Below are 24,182 nucleotides of genomic sequence, written 5' to 3'. Positions count from 1 at the left end.
TTTGCATGTCTCAGACAGGTCTGCAACCCTGTCTTTCCACATTATCGCTTAGCAAACCATGCTACCACTGCAGCCAAGAATTCTAGCTTATGACATGCAAATGAGCACTCTTTACTTGTTATCCATTTTAACATGGAACCCTATAAGCTTATGCCATCTGTATTACACAGCTTTTCAGCACAGCCTGGGTTATAGAAGGGCATAGCCACTAACAGTGAAGGGTTTTTGTCCCTTTTTTTATTACACACCAGACATTTTTTTAAGTATAATTTATATTATTTAGTGCTGTGTGCCAAAGCATTTTTAAAGCAGAAAAAAATGGTATTTTGACACACGGCACCATTATTTAGTACACAATTGCATCAAATCTAAGACATGTCTTTTTTTTTTACTTCGGTTGAAGATTGTAAGGATCGAAAAAGGTAGATTTCACCACCTTGGTGGATTTTTCGACAATGGTGGAAGGGAGAAAAAGTGACGAGAAAGATGCACAGTTTGATTCATCTCATTATAATCTGTGTGTTATGTAACTGCTCCCTGTAAAATCATATGGGCATCCCTAAATTGTATACTGACAGATATAGGACAAACATTGGAATAGACCGTGATACATGGATACAAAGAGAAGCAATATGTAACATTTTGCAGCAATTTTTCAAACATACTGCCTTAGTACTTACACTAGTTGAGTGTAAAGGTGGTGATTGAACTGTAGATTACTAAAGAAGGAGACTCACCTATGCAGATTAAACCAGTTGAATCCAATTTGCTTCCAGGTGAACATTCACAGTTAAAGGACCCATGAATATTTCTGCAAGCTCCATTAACACACGGACTACGTTCACATTCATTTATGTCTATTAAGCAAGGGGGAGAAGAAAAAAAAAGTTTCGTTAGACTTGCCTAATGTGGAAAATGTTCAAATGGATAAACTGAGCCACGCAGAGCTGTCTGGTAAATCTTTATTGTACATTTTTTATTAGAATCTCTAATGGTTCATAGCGTGGTGAATGGTAAAGATGACTGCATAACTAGTTCCAACATTTCTTCCTTCGACATATAAAAACATTGGCTTAGATTTTTTTTTTCTTCCAGAATCGCAAGTAATTGTCTTATTGAGAAATGAGAGTGATGTTTTCATGGAAAGCTCTTGCATTCCTAGCCATAGCATGCTGTGCACAAACATAAAGGCTGTATTGTTTCTGTCATTTAGGCTCCACCAGCTTTTGGACGAATAGTGCTGCCTATGGTTTCATTTCGAAAACGACATCAGTCACAATATGTTATTTCGTTTAATTAAGTCTCGTTTTTACGGCTAATATTCTGTTATCCCCTATTTTGCTAACTCTGAGACTGTCACACAAAGGTCACACTGCTGTAATGGTGGAAAGATAAGTGGCATCTGAATGAACATTTATTAAATTGGTGATTCTGGACAAATGACTATTTTTGTGGCCCGCTGGATGTATTATGTAACTTGAGTAAAATATGAAATATGACACTGACACTGAAGCTCATATTTCTTGCGAGCACAGTGAAATAAAAGCCACCGGACTTGTTGATGTTAACAAGAAGTGACTGATGAAAATGCCAAACTAAAGAGCTAAAGGTTGACCTTTTTTTAAAATGAAAGCAACAACTGAAGTGTTCTGAAAGAAATATACCAAGCTACTAATTATAGTATTGTGTACTTTTCACCTCAACATATGAAATACATATTTAATTACCATAGTGTTTAAATATTTATGTGCATGACACAATAATTAATTGTTCTGTACCCAATGTTGGGTAGATTACAAAGTTAAATCCTGGCAGAAATACTAGTAAGATGGAGAAATGTCTGCTTAGACTATAACAAAGGTATATGCACAGTGGAAACTAAATATTAATATATACCAGAAAAGGTCAAAAGGGAAATATATTTATTAGTTGCTTTACAGTATATGTACAGTTTTATGCAATGTGGCTGTTCTGAGGGGCCCCCGCCCCCCATGGTATACACATACTGATAAACTAGGTTTATATAAACATATGGTATATAAACACAAGACAAGGTTCTCTTATAACTAATGCTTTTAATACATTTCTTAGAAACAGTTATACTGTATGTTCTTTGTCTGGGAAACACAATGCTTGGGTCTCACTTTCTAACTGTCTACTTGTATATACCCTTATTTTGTTTAAGATTGATTTGCCATGCTAGTGGGATTTAAACATTATAAGCAGCTTCCTTACTTTTACCACTAACTGATAACTGATATTATAGGCTAAGCTAAAGCTGTAAAATTCCGGGCATTATTGAAATCCCTGCTCTCTGATTGGTTAAAATTTTGGGCATTATCCAATCAGTAATGGCCGGAATTTTTGCAGCTTGCAATGTGTTTATTTCCAATGTGTTTATTTCCAGCCAATCAGCTTTCAGAACAGCTCTGAGACAGGGCAGGGGATTGGTCAGGAGGAAGGAACAGCTCTCAGACAGGGCAGGGGATTGGCCAGAAAGAAGCAGAAGGCAGTGACTCCTCCCCCTCCGTGAACACAGCTGACAGACTTAGTTGAATTGGGGAGGGAGAGAGAGTGTGTGGCTGTCTGCAGTTTGTTTGTGGCTGCAGTTTCTGTGTCTCTGTGTGAGTGTGTGTCAGCAGTAGAAGCAGTAGTGTTTATGGGTGTAGCCGTGTTTGTGTGGCGTGCTGTACAGTATGTGTGTGCATGTGTAGCCGCAGCAGAGTTTGTGTGTAGCAGCAGTTTGTGTGTATGTAGAGCTGCTGTGTTGCGTGCAGAGGTGCTGTGTTGTGTGTGTGTGTGTGTGTGTGTATATAGAGCTCGTGTGTGTGTGTGTGTGTGTGTGTGTGTGTGTACACAGAGGGGGCGGCAGTGTGTGAATATAGATAGTTGCAGTGCAGTGGTTTAATGTATTTACCATTTTATTTTAATAAAAAAATCTAAATAACGATACAAAAGTGTCTATTATTTATTAAATAAGCCTATATTTAGCCTATAAAAGTAATAATCCCCTTAGAAGACTATTGGCCAGTAATGCCCTGTTCTTCGGGGATTATTACTTAATTATAGGCTAAAGCTGTTAAAAATTCCAGGCATTATTGAAATCCCTGCTCTCTGATTGGTTAAAATTCCAGGCATTATCCAATCAGTAATGCCCAGAACTTTTGGCCCCCTGCCAAGTTTTTCAGCCAATCAATTTTCAGTTCTCATTCACAAAGAGTGAAATTAGCTCTCTGTCAGGGGAGGTGATTGGACAGAAGGCAGCAGCAAGGCACTGACTCCACCCCCACCCTGTCCACAGAGAGCTCCGCACAGGAGAGTGAGTCTTGTGGGTGTAAAAGGGGGCTATCAGAGTGTTTTATTGTTGTGTGTGTCTTCTGTTAGTGTGTGTTTTGTGGGTGTAGAGGGGGGCAGCAGAGTCTGTTGGTTTGTGTGTGTCTGCTGTTTGTGTGTTTTGTGTGTGTAGAGGGGGGTCTGCAGTGTGTGTCTTCAGTGTGTCTTTTGTGGGTGGAGGAGGGATGCAGAATGTTTTGTGTGTGTGTGTGTCTGCAGTGTGTATTTTGTTAGTGCAGAGGGGGGGCAATAGTGTGTGTTTTGTGGGTGGAGGAAGGTTGCAGAGTGTTGTGTGTGTGTGTGTATCTGCAGTGTGTGGGTTTACAGGGGGCTGCAGTGGGTGTAGGTAGTGGATATTCACACGAGTGTAAATAGCGGAAAATGGCTATTCACACTCGAGTGGAAATACTGTAGCGGCAAATGGCTATTCACACGAGTGGAAATAGCGACAAATGGCTATTCACACGAGTGGAAATAGCGGCAAATGGTTATTCACACTAAAGTGGAAATAAAATAACGAAATGAAAAAAAATAATCCGAGCCATGAATTGAACCTGGATCACTCAGTTCATGGGCAGCAGTGATACCGCTCATCTATAGCACCTAGCTTGTTTTCCCACTAAGTTTATTCACTAAACAGTCGAAAGGGCCTTAAACTCTTGCAGCCAGGGCATTATTGGCCAGTAATGCCCTGTTCTTCAGGGATTATTACTTAAATAATCACTGGGAATGTCCAAGTCAACACATTTATTTAGTTACACACACTATTTCCTAAACTTAATAAACTTTAGGAATTCCTCAAAATCATTAATCACTTCCATTTTATTTGACACGGACACAAAGAAAAACAGAACTGCAGCAAATATTAGTTATTTGTATTTGACAAAGGTACAGTTTCTCGGATATTGCACTATTTCTGTTACTTACTCTTCTTATCTGTCACGACGAAGTGGTCTCCACCACCCACATTTACCAATTAAATATGTTGCCCCCCAATTACTACTCAGGAAAGGAAGTTTAATGTTGATTATAGGCTAAAGCCTGTAACCTGATTGATTAAAATTCTGGGAATTATCCAATCAGTAATGCCTGGAATTTTAGCAGCTTGCAAAGTGTAATTTTCAATCTGTTTATTTCCAGCCAATCAGCTTTCACAACAGCTGAGACAGGGCAGGGGATTTGTCAAAATGAAGTAACAGCTCTGAGACAGGGCAGGGGATTATTCGCATCGGGCTTCAACTCTTCCAGCCGGGGCATTATTGGCCAGTAATGCCCTGTTCTTTGGGGATTATTACTTAATTATCAGCCATATTTACAGATATTTTTCCCAGCTCTGATTTTATTTGAACAGGTCAAAAGGCTGCAGTTGAGTAAACCCTGAGTAGAGTGAGAGTAAACCCTGAGTAGAGTGAGAGTAAACCCTGAGTAGAGTGAGAGTAAACCCTGCCTTACCTGAACCTTCTCAGATAAGCTTCTCTGAAGTCTCCTGATGTTACTAAGTAAATGGGGCCTAGCAGCCATATTAATTTAGTTGTTGGAATCATTTTTCTAGGGATAAAATTCAGTCTAACAAAAAAAAATTGTGAGCTAGGGAAAAAACCAGAGGGGAAATCAGATATCATATTGTATAGTATGGTGGGAGAAGCTTTGAAAATTAAATCTGCAAGGGAGACTGGAACTTTAAGTCAATGGCAGTAGCCATACAAAGCCCCACGTATTGCTTCGTACATCTGGCCATACAGTATGTGTGCACAATTCATTGCTGTATGTTTACCTCACATTTATTTACTCTTGTCAATTATTCCTTACAATGTTAATACATACTGTATGTGATCATCTAAATCATTAAAGAAGAAGAAAAAAGTTTTGGTTGGGTACTGAAATTGACTGTCTTTTCCATTTACACCTTAACACCTAGCTTTGATTTTTTTTTTATATATATAAAATGCACTTACTTACATTCCTAAAAGATAATGAAGGCTTTGTACTGAGGTGCTGAATACATGGATAATAACTCTGCATCTCCCAATAGCAATGTAATGCCAAAACAATGATTTATAATCATGATGATACAGGGGCACCATTATGTGCAATAGTACTGCATTCTAATACAAAACATCATATTCAACACTGTCAATCATATGTAAAAGAAAACAGCAAAAATAATCAAACCGTGTTTGCTGAACTAAACGTCCAGCCAACAACCTACCCTTACATTTGTCCTCATATTCCTTTAAACAACTGTTAATGTTTTCATAACTTTTCCAGTATAGATTTTCAGTGTCCAATTTATGATAGCTCGTTGCATCAAATATTAGCTGTTAGTAGTTGCAATAGGTGGCATTTTTGTCTACTTCATGTACGTAGATTTTCCACAGAAAGTCAATCCCTGATTAAGCCATGAACACTGCATTCAACCTTGTGCACTTCAACTTCTTTACTTACCCCTCTAACCATTAGCAGCTGTGTATAATAATAAGAATATAGATTTTCCTCCATGTGAGGAAGCCACTGCAGAGCTTGTTGCCAGGATTCCATGCCACAGGTAAGCTGCATGTACGCAGCAACATTGATCCCATCTGAACAGTGATTTAAAATACTAACTTACACATTACAAATAGTGAATACTATTGTATAACCTTTATTTTTTACTTGTATTATATGATACAGTACAGGATATGCAACTTGCCATTTTACTTATTATACAGCATGGTTCTATTTTGACAAATCTAATTTCGCTTAAGAAAGTTGGCTTTTCAGAAAGATAAATGTGCTTCTGGTAATAAAACATGTCTGGGATTCCAGAAATGGTACTCCTGCTATCTGATTTGCATTATGAAAGCAGGAACGACTATTATTACTTTTACAGGCCAACCGTTTATGCATAATAAGCACAATTATAATATAATACAGGGAGGAGAGCATCAAATATAATTATGTAAACACTGAGAGACATGATTCCATTCCCAGAAGAATTCACCAATTTGTAATCATCCCACACAACAGGAGGTGGGTTATCTTTATAAAATCACTACATTACAGCTTCAGTAATAACATGACATAGGCAATAATACTCTTGCAAACCTCACAGTTCTACTGAATTTCTATTGACGGTTAAATATAAAACAGATTGCGACAGTAAATTAAGGAGATTTACTGTATAGTGGTTGTTTCCAAGCATATTATGCCAATGACTCTATGTACTGTAGTTACAAAAGTACAATTTAATAAAAGCATACCTGTTAAGCATGTACGCATTTAGTAAATGGACCAGTTAGGTCAAACAGGAAATATATTTCATAGTTGCTTTAAATGTAGTTTTATGCAATGTGGCTGATTTCCACCCATGGTAAACACACGCTGATAAACTTGATTTATATAAACATATGGCATATAAACAAGACAATGTTCTCTTATCATTAATGCTTTTATTACATTTCTTAAAAACAGTTATATGTTCTCTGTCTGGAAAACACAACGCTGGGGTCTTTCACTCTCTCAGTTTGTTTAAGATTGATTTGCCATGCTAGTGGGATTTAAATATAATAAGCAGCTTCCTTACTTTTACTACCAACTCCAATCTGCCAGTAATAGCTGGTAATTTCTAACTTCAGATGCTTATTTAGTTACACCCACTATTTCCTAAGTTTTAAGTTTAATAAACTATACGAATTCCTCAAAATCATTGACAGCTTTTGATAAAGGCTCATCTTCAGATTTTTGTTGTTGTTGTTGTATTCAAATTATTATTATTTTAAATAAAATTGTCTAACGTTTTGAAAATAAAACCAAAAGTTTGAGAAAAGAACAACATTTGAACTTTGATCTCAAAAATCAACAAGTTCTTTAAGCGCAAAAAATAGAGAACTAAAAAAAAATTCAATTTTTTCCGCCCAGAGAACCTGTTGCTGACCATTTTTTAGAACCAAAATACCAGTGAAAGTGTCTTTTATATATTTTGTATTTATTAGTAAGTGGTAAGTATAATGTTTAATGCCACATTATTACACATAGGCCACAATTATTCTCAAGCAACTTCTTTGATTTGAAAGCTTTTCACAGTGCTGAATGAAAAGTGGCATCAAAATATAACTCATATACATTGTGGAACACATTCAATAATGAACACTGTAAATTTACTCATAAATTACGATGTTGCACTTAACACCCGATGCAATAACATTTATTCATACTGTACCATATCTGCATGTCTCCCCTCATACCACATGTATTATAAACCTTTTAGGCTCATAATTTCTAAGAATCATTGTTTTTACGGCTACTACTAGCATTGTATCTCTCCCTTCTGTTTCATTTAAATGTTTATACTATACCTTAAAAGCAAGTTACAAGTTATATGTAAGAATACAATTAGAATGCATCAATATTTTTGCCCTACAGCTTTCACCAAGGCATTTTGGAGAAACCGTTATCAGAATGTATGCAAAAGCAAAAAGCAAAATAAATCTGATTCTTACCTTCACAGGTGTCAGAATCGATCCTGAACAGATATCCTTTGGGGCATGTACAGCTGTAGCTTCCTGGTGTATTTCGGCAAAGACCGTTGTCACAAAGCAGTCTGTTTACTAAGCACTCGTCAATGTCTGAAAAGATTTTGACGAAAAGATCACAAAAAAATAATGTTGTACAGTATATGTTGTCAACGTGGTTTTGAAGTAATTTAAGTCACTTTGCAACCAGTAGAGATCCAGACTCCCAAGGGAAAGAATCACGAGGATCTATTTTCCCCATTTTGGAATACAAATTTACTCTAGTTTTCCATCTTTATTTCGACATGGAAAAAAATATATCTTACTGCACACTACTTACATGTAAGTATATATTCTAAACGTTTGGTTCTTTTGTACGTTCTTTTACATCTTTTTCGTTTGAGCGTTCTGCGTTATTAGACATTATAATTTTCTATTGGTAATTTGTCCTTAAAATATTTTTCGGCAGTTTAATACATTTTACAGGCATACCCCGCATAAACGTACGCAATGGGACCGGAGCATGTATGTAAAACGAAACTGTACTTGAAGTGAAGCACTACCTTTTCCCACTTATCGATGCATGTACTGTACTGCAATCGTTATATACGTGCATAACTGATGTAAATAACGCATTTGTAACAGGCTCTATAGTGTCCCCGCTTGCGCACAGCTTCGGTACATGTAGGAAGCCGGTATTGCTGTTCAGGACATGATGACAGGCGCATGCGTGAGCTGCTGTTTGCCTATTGGGCGATATGTATTTACTCGCTAGTGTACTTAAAGTGAGTGTACTTAAAGCGGGGTATGCCTGTACACGATACAATTACATTAATGGAACAATGGCTGTCTAGGTTGTTAATATACCATTGAAAGTTACTATAATATTTCATAGTGAGAACACCACGTCGTTCCAACTCAGTTCACATTAAGTTTTGAGTACAAGTCTGAAATAACCAGCTGCAAAACTCAAACAGATGTAAAGAAATATCTGGAAACTACATGTTTGTTTGCGTTACCACAAAATAATGTTGGAATTAAAAGTAAACCACACTTAATACTCTTGCTTTTACTTTACCAGAAAAAAGCACAAGCTTATTTATAGGACAAAAGACTAAAAATGACACAAAGCCAAGAAAAACCCAGGTGTCAAAATGCATTACTCTGCTTTTTTTTGTATCACTAAGCATTAGCTGTTTATTACATGCCGTTTCTAATATTTATTTTATGGCATCATTTGTTTTTACTTGTACTATTCTGAAGTCCTTTCCAGGACTTGCATATTTTATTTGAAGGTGTTTCTGAGGTCGTGAGGAAAGAAAGCGATCGAATTGGAAACTACGGTGGATATTGACTTAATGCTTACAATATAAAGTCCCATAATAAATGAGCACACCGAGCTTCTATGAAAGCACAGATAAGAATAGTATTCACATCTTAGGGGTAGATCATCAGAAGTACGCTAAATAAGGGCAAATAACATTATGATACCTAATCAGGTAGTGAACACTAATTTTCCTTCATTTAACGTGGATCCTCAAAGCTAATAATATGCATAAACAAAGTCTGTTAGCAAAACCACCATCCTAATGTCACCTGTAGGAACGGGGACGAGCGTAGCGCTGAGACTAGTTTTCCAATACACTGCACATGCGCATTGGTCAAACTTTAAGGTGCGATATTAAATCAGCGTTGCTAACAGAGATTTTAATGTACGTTACCAAAAGCGAAAACAAATCTTGTTATAATATTGAGAAATGCATAATTGTATCATGTATCAAGTGTATAAGTTGTAAACTTAACATTTTAAAAGGGATGAAACGTCAAGAGGACATCCAGACTTTTACTAAAATTACTACTAAAGGCGCTCTGCTAACAAAACATTTCAAAGAAAGACTAAAAACCAGCAAAATGTCATTGACCTTGTCAAGAACTCCAGAAAGTATTAACAAATCTATATATATGTATACTCACCAACACAATTTCTACCAGATGACTCGTATCCATTATTACAGTTGCAGCGGTAGCTTCCATGTAAATTTTCACAAATTCCATTTGAGCAAATTTCAGGATCCAGAGCACACTCATTGATGTCTACAAAAATCACAGGAGAATTGTTAAAGCTATTTACATCTTACTTTAGAGGCTTGTGCACACACAAGTTCAGCAGTACCCTGTGCAGGCCTGCTCTTTCTATTTCTGTTTATCCATGGGAAACATATAGTATAGATAGAAGAATTTTAGCAGCTTGTCTAACACGGGGAGATCCTCTCCGCACAGCTCGAGTAAGAAACAAACAGAGAAGAGACAGCGCACCATGGTGAGAATAAAATAGTAGTTTAGTGTATAAAAATAAATCTACCCTTACAAAATAGTGTATGATAGTGATCTCATAATAGCAATGCTGGATGCCAGCATCAGCCGTGATCGGAGGAGTATGTAGTCAGCAGAAACAACTTTACAGCTATCACAGTCGGGATTGCAGTGAGACCGGACAGAATATCTCTAAAGGTTTGACCAATCCCAGCGCATTTCACACTGCTATTCTTCATCAGGGGTTGAACAATATAGATGTATAATATCGAGGAGTATATATACACCCCCGTTCCTGCAGATGAATTGGATGGACATTAACAATACACATATGTGCAATGCAATAAGGTAGAAAGATGATAGGTTTAATCAAAGAAAAATGATTTAAAAAGAAAACTAATGTTGAAGAATCCATATGTATTAAAAATATATATGAATGGAATATGTTAAAGATCCTAACAGTAGTATAATAATGCTAATTGAAATTGTATGCATTGTAATGTATGCAGTGTAATGTTAGAATGCTTGTTTTATTAGCTAAAGCTGATGTGTATTTTTTTTGATGGTTTTCATGTTTATGATTATACTTTTAAATAGACATAGTGGTATTTTTTTCATACACTTTGCACATTACTATCCAGATACGTTTATCTATTTTTTTAGATTAATTTATTAATACTTGCAATATAGAAGCACATATTTAAATTTATATTTCACATACATCATTTTATATATAAACTTTTTTTATATTGATTATATCATATAATTATATATTATAGCATATAAATCATTATTACATTTTTTTTAAATACACTATTATTTTGAACTCTTTAACACCTTATTTTTTTACTTTAGATTTATAATACAACTTTTTTTGGAAAACACATTTCTTTTTTGTTCAACACATCCTCTTTCTAATTAATTAAATTGCAAATATGTTTATTGTTAACCTTTGTCCAATTAATCTGGAGGAACTGGGTATATATACCCCTTGATACTGTAGATTTTTGTGGCTCATCCAGTTTAAAAGCACAGCAGTGCAAAACGCATAGTGATTGATCGACCTCTAGAGACATCACTTTTTCTCTTGATAGCTTTGGAGGTTGTTTGACTGACTGCATACTCCTCCAAGCCTGTCTACACTGGCGCCTGGCATTGCGGTTATGAGATCACTGTCATTTACTATTGTGTAATTGTGAATATTTCTTTTTATATATAAAACTACTATTTTATACTCGCCTTTGTCTCTTCTATGGTTGTTCTTAGGAGGCTTGTAGCAATCAAATGAAAAGTAATTATAAAAGAGTTGCATATACAGTGTATATATATATATATATATATATATATATATATATATATATATATATATATATATATATAACGTTTACAGTATGCCTGATGTGTTAGTCTTGTACCGTCTAAAAAAAAAGCCCTGCCTGCACTTATGGAACTGTGCCTGGGCAGGGATTTCTGACTCGGACCGCTGGGTTCCAAGAGCCCAACTTCTCAGAAATATTAGCCGCTCTCAGGGCTTTAAAACAGTTTACCAGTACACCTGTTGTGTTAGCTGGCACACGTGCCAACTGATAAAAAACCATATTATATATATATATATATATATATTTATATAAAATGTTAAAATACTAGTTAAAATCTAAATAAACAACGAATATAATTCATCAACAAATGTAATCACCAAATGTGAAACAAGTGAGAAATAATTACAACTTATTAAGATTACATAAAGTGATAAAAAACAGTGAATAAATAAAAAAAGAAAACTTCCTAGAATGATGCAATACATAATAAATATGATGCAAATGCACCTAAAGTGGAAAATAGTATGATGAATTGATAGTGAACAACCACACTAAAGTAAATCAATAAACAACTACAAAATAAATACACAGTAAAAGTGCATAAACAGTGCAATGATCAATGAAAACAGTGCATGTACTGTGAATACACAGTGAATGTACACAGTGAATATATTGTGAACTATTACCGATGAACACAATAACACAAAACAAAAACACCCCAATGATTTAAAATGAAAAACCATAAAGATGATCTTAACTAAGGCCACAATAGTGAAAGAACCACTAACCATGGATTCTCAGACGGGACACCGAGGGAACTGATGATGTAAAAGGACCGGTCTGCAGCTACACCTCAGTACACAAATCACAGCTGGTACTTCCTGGCAAGTGCCTTCCACCAACGCGCTAGTAAAGCCTCACGTGACAACGACGTGTTTCGTACTACGTACTTAGTCAGGTGGATCCATTTTAAAATGTCTAAGTACTTAAAGGTGGTCTTACTCCCCTATTGACCCTGATAGGCAAATAAAGAGACAGGTACTCCAATAGGAGCAAAAATAAGGTGACCTTTATTACTCAACATTTCGGCTCTCACATGAGCCTTTTCAAGAGCCGAAACATTGAGTAATAAACTTCATCTTATTTTTGCTCATATTGTAGTGCCTGTTCCTTCATGTGCCCATTTATCCATTCCATGGATGGTATCAACCCAGTTGTTTTCCCCTTTGTCCATTAGTGAGTGCCCTGTTTTCTGTTTATATATATATATATATAACAAAAGATCTAGGAAAGGAGCGCAAGAATACAGAACATGCTTAGCTTGGTAGATTGGCAATAACCTCAAGGAACATAACGTCTGTTACTGACTTTGTGGAACTGTCCCCAAGGAGGTAATTCTATATCTGCTGAAGTTGCTATTCGGGCTGAAAATCTCCATATATTACAATATAGATTTTTGGCCAAAAACAGCCCCTTTGTCAAATATAGAATGAGACCCTACAGATTGCAATAGATTATTCTACCTATTTTCAATGTGCTATGGTGCTGAAATGACAGCTTGACATAAAACTTTAAGAAAATTCACATACAAATGTTACTGCAGATGAATTTGTTCAATGATCTGCTCTTACCTCTTCCATCAACAGTAATACCAATTCCGCTGCTGCACAGCCCCTGAAACTCAGCTGTTCCATGGAATAGAAATAGTTAGTGAACATTGAAGACTTTGTGTTTCTAAAATTGCAATGCAAAAAGTAATCCGCTACTGTATGTGGTGTACTTTATTATATAAGTTGTGTCATATAGAAAAAGCATTCACAATATTCATATGATGACAATGTGAAACAATAGGACTATACATACTGTAAATATGCTTGCTTGTGGTTTACTCATCATTAATAGGCTTTAGACTATGACTTGGAGTGTTCCCTCTTCATAAAAGTCTGGTTGTTATACAGATGTAGCTAGCCTTATTGTCTCCGGTGCTGCTGCCATCCGTGCTCATGTGACTGCAGCACTGCAGGATTAATACAGCAGGGGTTACCACTCCGCATGGACTCCCCCCCCCCCCCTGCAGCGTGATCGCGACTGACCCTGTTTTTGGTGCTGCAGACTTTTGCTTCCTCTGCAGCATCGAGGACAGTGAGTCTTGCTACATCTGCATGTTTCTTGAGCACCCTAAACTGGATTGACGGTAGTGTGGTGGCTTCTCGATCCTGCATTTATAGCTTCATGGCAGAATCAGAAATAGGTAGCAGAAGGGAAGCCCGTCCACACTTTGTAGTTTTGCGTCTGTTTCTTCCTCTTTAATAGAGAGAAGATCCAAGGATTGGAAGCGGTGCACAGCTGCAAAAACGGGGCCAGCACCAATGCTGATGGGGTTAAAAATTATTTATTGAATGTTCTCCGTTACCATGTTGTTCAATAAATAATTTTTAACCCCATCAGCATTGGTGCTGGCCCCGTTTTTGCAGCTGTGGACCGCTTCCAATCCTTGGATCTTCTCTCTGCTACGACTGACCGGCGTGATGCACGCAAAGATAAGAAGCCGCTGTATGTGAGTACTGTGTCTCCCCCTTACAACAGGAGGAGTTGCTGACCAGTTACAGTGCTGTTTATGGAGATCTTTTGTCCGGTGGAGTACTGCATTTGATTGTGATATACTCATACTATTAATTGTCTTCACCTTATGGACTATTATAGCTATCTGTGTCTCCACTACTTATGTAGCACTGGGTCCAATACTCCACTCAGCATTATTTGGCTTCTTTTACACACCATTAGTGTGTTCAACTTCAACATTTATCTTTATCATATGTTTCCATCGCACTGAGCATTGCTACTTGGAACTTTGTTTCTAAACCATCTATCTTCCTCTTTAATGCCTTTGAAATCTACTGCTTTCCTTGGCCAATATGGGTAAAAGGAGAGAGTGAACTCTGTTGGGGGCACATGGAAAAGTGTTGCTCCAGTAAGGAGTTGGTGGTCAATTTGCAATAACTCTTGCATTTTTCACTTGAAGGTTAATGTTGATCAAATCTCTCAGCAATAACATCACATCTTCTTGAATCATTGTAAACAATAAGCAAATGTCATTATAATACTATTTTTTATCAAATATATTTCATGAGGAGTAATGTGTACTTTAAGTACGTCAAATAAACCCTTTTCATCTATGTGCAATGTGCACCAAATTCAATTCAGTGAATAACAATGTATTATGAATCAATAGTTTTGGCTAGCTCATAAAACAGATTGATATTACTTCTGTGTTTCATAATGTTTGCAATACTCAAACGGAAGCATCACCACACTTGCAAAAGAAATAACAATATACTAAAGCCCATAGTGGAACATACAGTATATATCAAACTTTCCCATCCGTGAAACGGGAAAAAAACTGCACCACTTTTTTCAATGAAGAGGATCCATTTGGAGTCAACAGAAATATTTTCGGTCATTAAATCTGTTGGAATTGATTTTGCCCCAGTTTTTCCACTGGGGGAATTTATTAAATAGGCCCTGCCCTTTATGAATCCTAATCATGCATAAAAACCAGCTATTCATTAACTTTACTAATTCTTTTTGGTTTCTTAGTTCACCACAGGAAAGCATTTTCTAGTTGCATCGTTAGGCAAAAAAATGGGAGGTCTGTCATAGCTCAACGTCCTGCCTGCTTCAGTCGCTCTAATCATCTTTTCTGGTGAACCAGAAACATTTCTTAATTTTATAGATTTCAACAAATTTATTGTATTTTCAGCACAAGTCAATTACTTATACGACCATGATAAGGCTCTTCATACTACACCAATCAGAGAGGTAAATGAATACACAGTATCTTATCAATGCATCAATACAGTAAGTGAGCTAAATATATAATAATCTGATTTTAACCTCTAATACTACTGTACACTTTCTCTGCAGTGAATTCCCTAACAACCAATCATTCAGACTTCAAAGGGTCTCATGTAACATCACTCCATAAAGAAAACATACAGTAATGGGTTGAAACATGATGCTTTGAAATTCTAATCTTTATCAGGACTCTGTCTAGAAGAATACACGTTTACCTGAATTTTTTGGTGGACACGGATGACACGGTTCCCCAAATCCATAGTCCGGGCTGGCGCAGCAGCATTCAGATTTGGTTACGGCTCCGGGAAAAGGACCAACACATAATCCTTTCTTGATTGATCCATAGCATGTACTACGCATGTGTGTGTCTAAAGAAAAAGGAAAAAAGGCAATTATTTCCGAATAAATCAATATGACTAGCATAGATTTTAAATAAAAAAAAAACCCTGGATTCATGTAGTAGTTTACAGAATCCACTGCCAGATAAGGTTAGATGACTGGTGAATAATTTATTTGCTTTAGAATTAGAAATAAAAATGTGATGAAAAATTGTTTTTAAATCATGATCACCAAATTTCTTTCAGCAGCGATCACATGACTGTCACTGCCCCCAACATAAATGAAAGTAGAGAGGGCTCCACTACTGTTTCGATTGGGCCGACTGCTTCATTGCAGTGATCTGCCTGATTAGCCCATGGAAAACCAGCATTTCCCCATGATGCACCTGGTTCATCAATAGGGCGGGTGGTCCAACAGGGCCCATCACGTACCAGAGAGAAGGGAGAGGTAGAGAGAGGGAAATGGAGAGAGGGTGAGAGACAGCATGTGAGAAAGTGGTGAGAGAGGGGGAGAGAGAGAGGTGGTATACTTTGCATGTAGAAATTAGCATATATCCCAGGGCATACACTTTGCCGAGGAGGTGGTCCAGAAAAGATTGATGAAACCTACGGAGCACTCAATGGTGCTGCAGCTCATGAAGATTATAGTCTGGTTTATGGCACCAGTGTAACAGAACGTAATGCAAGTATGTGTGTCATGCTTCAAACTTTGAGAAAAAAGTGTGAAGTTAAACTTAATGCACCGTCAGAGCAACTGAAGACAAATATATTGTTGACATGTCATCAGAAGGGCTCTAGCCAGACAGTCTTATTTCGAATGATGGCACTTTGGGCTACTACACATAAAAAAGGAAGTCACCATTCAAGTGGATACTTCTAAATGAGGACTTGGAGCAGCATTACTGCAAGTAGGAAAGCCAATCATCTATTCATCTAAGTCACTTGTAGCTACAGAAATCAATTGTGCACAGATTGAAAAGGAAATGTATGTTATTGTATTTGCCGGTGAATATTTCAATCAATATGCTTACAGACAAAAAAAATCTGCGGAATCAGAACACAAACCACTGGAAATAATCATGAAAAAAGTCTTGTTGTAGCACCAGCCAGACGGCAAAGAATAATGTTACGACTAAAGAAATATGACATTCTGGTAAAATACAAAGCAGCAGGATTCTTCTGAAAGAACAGGGCAGTATGGAAGAGTCACTTAAAGTGCAAGAGCATTTAGTCATGTCCGATTTACCTGTTTCTGACCAAAAGATAAAATAACTAAAACAGGAAAACAATAAGGGCTGCCAAAATTAAAAGCCTTGGCAAAATCCAGGAATATTGCAATGTCCATGTTCCATTTCAGATTGAAATTAAGAAAATGTGACTTTTTATAATAGTTGCTTAGTTGCTAATTTTTCCATGACTGGATAGTATAGACACTGGTCTGTAGTTGGAAACAGTGTTTTTGTTACCACACCTGAAAATCAGGTTGGCTCTTGCCGGTTTCCAGAAATAAAATAGAGATGATTCTGGAGGCAATTGATTAAGCAATAACTGGAACGCTGAGGCGTTGGAAATTTGATTCCAACTAGTCATACCCACATTGCTTAAATACGTATGTATGTGTGTGTGTATATATCAATAAAGAATATCACATGTGAGCACATAAACATGTCTTAGACAGGTCTGCAACCCAGCTTTTCAACCATTATCACCTAGCATACAGTGCTTCCACTGCAGCAAGGGATTCTGGGAAATGACATGCAATGTGTCACACAATGTGTCACCTTTTGCCTGAAATCCATTTACATGGAACCCATATAAGCAAATGATCTGCTGTTCACAAAGCTTTTAAGGACAGCATGAGATTAGATGCAAAGCCAGTCAAACCACTCAAAGACATGTTTCAAACTTAATGGGTCTCATCAGTGTGAGGTTGGTTGTACTTGCTTTGCAATTTTCAAGGCATTTTAAGTTATGGTGGGTGAAAAGGGCAACAAAAAACCTCCCTCGTTAGCATATAGCCAATAAAGAATATCACTTGGGAGCACATTCATGTGTCTTAGACAGGTCTGCAACCCTGCCTTTGAACCACTATCACCTGTATGCAGTGCTTCCACTACAGAAAGGGATTCTGGGAAATGACATGCAAATGAGCACACAATGTGTCACCTTTTGCCTGAAATCCTTTGGGATTTCAGTCAAAAGGTGACACATTGTGTCAAGGGTTGATCTTCGGCTGGAGAGGATCCCTGTGGCAGGACCAGCAGGGAGCGTGGTCAGGGTCACAAGCAAGGTCAGAGGCAGGCGGCAGATAGCGTAGTCGAGGTCACAAGCAAAGGTCGGAAATGAGGAGACAGGAACAGGACAATTGCGATAGTAACCACAGCAAACACGAGAACCTAGCAAGAACAGGAGGAACCAGTATAAACAGGCACTGACAGACAGGAAGGGGAAGTTTATATAGGCAGGCTGAGAGGTAGAGCACAAGGGCAGAGGTGTCAGGTTTCAGGGTCTGGAATGTTATTTGAGAGCTATCAGAGTAGCAGCAGTTCCAGTGGATAAGCATGGGTACTGTAGGCTAGAACATGACATTACTCCCCCCTCCCAAGAGCGTTCTCCAGACGATCCTTCCTAGGCTTGTCTGGATATCTCCGGTGGAAGGCTCTGACTAGTCGTGGAACATGTATGAACTCTTTGGGTTCCCAGGACCTCTCCTCTGCGCCACAGCCTTGCCAATGGACCAGGAACTGTAGTCTCCCTCAGTGTAACCTGGAGTCCAAAATTCTCTCCACAATGAATTCCTCTTCGTTATCCATAAGGACAGGGGAGGAAGAAGTTTCCATCCAGGAAACGGATTCTCGCGGAATGGCTTCAGCAGGGAAGTATGAAAAACAGGGTGTATTTTGATGGCCTCTGGACGCTCTAATCTAAAGGACACTGGATTTTTTAGTGCTGAAATGCAAAATGGGCCGATGTATTTTTGTCCCTATTTAATGGTTGAAACCTTTAATCTTAGATTTCTCGTAGAAAGCCAGACCTTATCCTCAACGGGAAATTCTGGGGAGGGTCTGTGGTGTTGGTCTGCTGCTCTTTTGTACCTTATTTGAGCCTCACAAAGTGTCTCTTTGAGGGTCTCCTGGACGTCTCACAGAATCTCAAGTTTCTCTGTAACTGCCGGAATTAGACCCGAAGATGGAAAACGAGGAATAAAAGTAGGATGAAATTCAAAGTTTGAGAAGAATGGACTCTTCTGTGTTGAAGAATGATGTGAGATGTTGTCCAAAAATTGAGCTAGAGATAGAAAGTCAATCCAGTCTTCCTGGAGAGGCAAAAAAACCCACTGTAAGTATTGTTCCAACGTCTGGTTTGTCCTTTCGGTCTGGCCATACGCTTGTGGATGATAGCCAGATGATAAATTTAACCGGATTCCTACAGAGGAACAGAAAGTTCTCCAAAATCTTGAAGTGAATTGCAGCCCTCTATCAGATACGTTCTCATCGGGAGCCCCGTGAAGCCGGAATACCTCTTTCAAGATCAACTTCGCTGTCTGGTCTGCAGAAGGGAGATTCTGTGTAGCAATGAAGTGAGTCATCTTTGTAAGTTGATCTACTACTACAAGAATGGTATTATGTCCACTTGATCTGGGTAGGTCAACAATAAAATCTATTGATATGGACCCCCAAGGACGAGTAGGAATCGGAAGAGGCTGTAGCAAACCCACAGGGGTTGCTCAAGGAGTCTTGGTCCTAGCACAGATCTCACAGGAGAAGACATAGTCGTTAACATCTTGTGATATTTTAGGCCACCAAAAAGAGTGGGACAACAGTTCTTGTGTCTTGAGGACACCTGGGTGACAGACGGGTCGGGAGTCGTGCATTAATTGGAGCACTTCTAATCTTACCTCCTTAGGGACGAACAGATGGTCTTTACAGTTCTACAGACCATCACGTAGAAATAGTTCCACTTCTGGTGGAGGCAAGAAAAGGGTCGTTTGAGTAGGCTCCCTTTATTCGTGCAATGACATCTGTGTAAAACATAACTCCCAGAAAAAATTTCTTTGGCAGAATAGTTCCTTCTTGCACTTTATCTGAATAAGGATTAGGTAATAACCGTGACAAGGCACCAGCCTTCCCATTCTTGGAGCCAGAGCGATATGAGATGTGGAACTGAAATCTTAAGAAGAATAGCACCCACCTGGCTTGTCGCGCAGACAGTCTCTTTGCGGATCGAATGAATTCCAAGTTCCTGTGACCCGTAAAGATGGTAACCGGGTGATTGGCCCCCTTAAGTAAATGCCTCCACTCTGAGAATGCATCTTTTATTGCCAAAGGTTCTTTATTTCCGATGTCATAATTTCTTTAAGCTGTTGACATTTGGTACGAATAGAAAGCGCAAGGATGAAGGCACCAACAGCTGAGTCGGATGCGTCCACTTCAATGACAAATGGTAGTTCTGGATTTGGATGAATGAGGATAGGGGCAGATGTGAAAAGTGACTTCAACTATTCAAATGCAGCTGAAAAAAATGGAGATTGCTTCCGAGGTTCACAGCACCTTCACTTAGCCAGTTATATGAATATAAAAAAGTTTACTAGTAACCAGCAATGTACAACAGCATGAACACTCTTACGCGTTTCGTCCAAGCCAGGACTTTTTCAAAGACACTCTTTGAAAAAGTCCTGGCTTGGACGAAACGCGTAAGAGTGTTCATGCTGTTGTACATTGCTGGTTACTAATAAACTTTTTTATATTCATACAACTGGCTGAGTGAAGGTGCTGTGAACCTCGGAAGCAATCTCCATTTTTCTCATCTGTGACGTCATATCCAGTTGGGGCACGCAGACGCCAGCAAGCAGAATCCCAGCACACAGAGCCTCCAGGATCAAGCTTGCAGCCGCAAACAGGAACGGCTTTCAAGGGACCTCCAGGATCAAGCTTGCAGCCGCAAACAGGAACGGCTTTCAAGGGACCTCCACGCGATACACAGGGGAGACAGGTGAGGATATATTGGTAGCCGGGCCGTGATTTACTTGGGGGCGCCCCCTTGGGAGGTGTCCCCTTGTACCTCTAACCGGTTTTCCAGTACCCCACTCCCCTTGTTAGTATCGGAGATACCCATATATTGCCTTATTACCTGCATCACCTATATACCGGCGTCAAACCTTCTTTCCTAAACACACTCCATAGTGCCTGGTAGTGGCCTCGATAATTGGGGTTACCCTATTTTTTCCATATTCAAATGCAGCATCCGCTTCAGGAGACCATTTGAAGGGGAATTCTTTCCGTGTGAGTCGGGTGATTGGGGCAAAATGCCAGAGACATTTTTAATAAAACGTCTATAGAAATTAGTAAAGCCCACAAATCTCTGAATGTCCTTCTCATTTCAAAGAATTGGCCATTCCACCACAGCTTGAATCTTGCCTGGATCCATACTCAAACCCTCAGGGAGATGACATAACCACGAAATTGCATGCAGGTCTTTTCAAATTCACATTTCTCTAATTTGATACAATTTGTATTTTGGGAGACGCTCTAGGATAATCCGGACATGTTTCTGGTGATCCATGATGTTATCTGAGAAGACTATGATATCATCCAGGTATGCCACTATGAATTTGTCCAGTAACTCTTGGAGAACATCATTGATTAAATGCTGGAAAGTTGAAGGAGCATTAGAGAGTCCAAAAGGCATTACCAGGTATTCATAGTGCCAATAATGGGTTCGGAAGGCTGTCTTCCACTCGTCACCGGGTCGGATGCGGACCAAATTATATGCTCCTCGGAGATCTAATTTGGTAAAGATCTTGGCTAACGAATTCTTTCCAAAAGTGCGGGAATCAGAGGTAACGGATACCTATTCTTAACTGTTATTTTATTTAATTCCTGATAGTCAATGCAGGGATGTAGCGAACCGACATTCTTTCCCACGAAAAAGAGAGCAGCGCCTGCTGGGGTAGTAGAAGGTCAGTTGAAACCCTTTGACAGGTTACCCTGTAGGTAGTCATTGAGGACCTTCAATTCTGGCTCGGAGACGGAATAGATTCTTCTGAACGGAATGGCAGCCCCCGGTAATAATTCAATGGGACAGTCATAACGCATATCCGCGTTCTTCTTGTAGTGTCATGAGGGACATAGTGTCCCTCATATACAAACAGAGATCTTCTGTTTGGCGTCTATTCCTTTCTCCAGTTTAAATAGGTCCCTGCAATGATTTTACTTGCATCAGCTCCTCCTTAGTCTCCCTGGAACATCTTGGGGTGCTGACATCTCTAACCCAGGAGTTATTTGGCATTAACATCTGTCTCTCCAATCATCTTTCTGTAAGCCTTCGATCGATCTGAATGCATAAACGGACACATTCCTCAAATCCCTCTAGGGGCACCACCCTGGCCAGTTTGTCTTTAATTTGCTCAGAGAGACCCTGCCGAAAATGATATCTCTGGGCGGCCTCATTCCAATCAGTATCGGTAACCCATCTGCAGAACTCAACGGCATACACAGCTGTCGAGCGTCTTCTTTGACGAAGGTTGTTCAGAGTTGCCTAAGTGGTTGCACCACAGTTTGGGTCATCAAAACTCAGGCTCATGGCTTCGATAAATCCCTCCAGATCCCTTAGTAGTAGGCTATTCTGTTCTAACATAGGGGAGACCCAAGCAAGGGCCTCGTCCTTCTTGAGCAGGGGGATAACAAGTCCCACCTTGGCCTCCTCTGTATTATAGATTGTGGGCTGTAACTGAAATAGAAGTCTGCATTGGTTGAGGAAACCCCGGAATGGTTGTTTTTTCCCCCTGAATTTTTTCCGGCAGGGGTACACGGGGCGCAGTTTGCACATGTAGAGTGTTTTGAACAGGCACAGTGGCTAGGGCAGTGCGCAGTTCACGTACTTCAGCTTCCACGTGGCCAAGACAGTTGTAAACATATCCATGTTGTTCTTGGAAGCGTTCCATGGCACGTTGCAAGTCAATAATCTGCTGAGCCTGGGTATGGACTGTTCCGGCAGGATCATGATAGGCCTGTTTATTCTGTCAAGGGTTAATCATCGGCTGGAGAGGATCCCAGTGGCAGGAACAGCAGGGAGCGTGATCGGGGTCACAAGCAGAGGTCAGAGGCAGGCGGCAGATAGCGTAGTCGAGGTCACAAGCAGAGGTCAGAGGCAGGCGACAGATAGCGTAGTCTGGGTCGCAAGCGAGGTTAGAGGCAGGCGGCAGATAGCGTAGTCGAGGTCAGAAGCAGAGGTCAGAGGCAGGCGGCAGATAGTGTAGTCGAGGTCAGAAGCAGAGGTCAGAGGCAGGCGGCAGATAGCGTAGTTGAGGTCACAAGCAGAGGTCGACAACGAGGAGACAGGAACAGGACAATAGTAATACTGTAGCAACCGCAGCAAACACGGGAACCTAGCAAGAGCAGGAGGAACCAGTATAAACAGGCACTGACAGACAGGAAGGGGAAGTTTATATAGACAGGCTGAGAGGTAGAGCACAGGTGCAGAGGTGTCAAGTTTCAGGGTCTGAAATGTTCTTTGAAAGAGCTAGCAGAGTAGCAGCAGTCCCAGTGGATAAGCATGGGTACTGCAGGTTAGAACATGACACATTGTGTGCTCATTTGCATGTAATTTCCCAGAATCCCTTGCTGCAGTGGAATCACTGTATGCAAGGTGATAATGGTTAAAGGCAGGGTTGCAGACCTGTCTAAGACATGTGAATGCGCTCACAAGTGATATTCTTTATTGGCTATATGCTAACCGTGGAGGTTTTTTATTGCCTTTTTCACCCACCATAACTTAAAATGTGTATTGTATATATACATATATCTATATCTATATCTTTACTTACAGTATCTAGCACCAATAGTGTACTCCCTTTAGAAAAGAGACAATACAATACAATTATAATGAGTGCAACAAAAAAGTCAGACAACAGGTAAGGAAAACCCTGCCGCAGAGAGATTACAATCTATAATGGGAGACTTACAGAGACAACAGGTAAGTAAGTGTAGTAGATGGTAAGGCTTGACCACAATGGTTGGCAGGGGCGACTGTGGGTGTGGCACAGTAGCTATGAGCCTAGGTTATTGAAATACTTAATTTGAGAGGTGTATTCTTAGGTTTGACTTAAAGTGGGAGGGAGTTCCATGGGTAAAGGGCAATGAGGGAAAAGGTTTACGGCAAAGGAGCAGCAGTGGTAGAAGAGGTGCAAGGAGACAGTTATGAGCACAGTGCAGGAGACGAGCAAGGACATCGCGAGATATCAATGCTGATATGTAGGGAGGAGCAGACGAGTGGAGAGTCTTGAAGGTTAGAAGTTTGTATATGATTGAAAATGTGATGAGAAGACAGGACAAGGATTTAAGGAGGAGATGCGCAGTGACTGTTCTGGTATGTGAAATTATTCTTGCTGCAGTTTTTGCGATAGGAACTCCTGTGCAATCTCATCTTCAGATACTGGGATTAATTGGAATTTGTGAACACAGTCAGGAGGGGCTACTGATATACGAGATCTGGGAAAAAATATCCATTGAGGTGGAGAAGTCGCAGTGCACTGA

General features: G+C 39.2%; 1 protein-coding gene across 4 annotated transcripts in view; it reads right to left on the bottom strand.

Moving 5' to 3' along the window:
• FBN2 (fibrillin 2) overlaps positions 1-24,182 on the bottom strand; it is a 271,752-nt gene that overhangs the window by 129,921 nt on the left and 117,649 nt on the right. For all 4 annotated transcript variants that reach the window (XM_075600216.1, XM_075600224.1, XM_075600237.1 and 1 more), the window contains 5 exons: positions 15,526-15,678; positions 13,087-13,140; positions 9,798-9,917; positions 7,812-7,937; positions 738-857 (listed from right to left, as the gene is read on the bottom strand). In XM_075600216.1, coding sequence (XP_075456331.1) covers positions 738-857; positions 7,812-7,937; positions 9,798-9,917; positions 13,087-13,140; positions 15,526-15,678 — 573 coding nt within the window. The remainder of the gene's footprint in view (positions 1-737; positions 858-7,811; positions 7,938-9,797; positions 9,918-13,086; positions 13,141-15,525; positions 15,679-24,182) is intronic.

Source organism: Ascaphus truei, chromosome 1 (assembly GCF_040206685.1).
Source record: "Ascaphus truei isolate aAscTru1 chromosome 1, aAscTru1.hap1, whole genome shotgun sequence".
NCBI lineage: Eukaryota > Metazoa > Chordata > Amphibia > Anura > Ascaphidae > Ascaphus > Ascaphus truei.
Note: the sequence above shows the minus strand (reverse complement) of the source record. Positions and strands in the feature narration are given on the sequence as shown.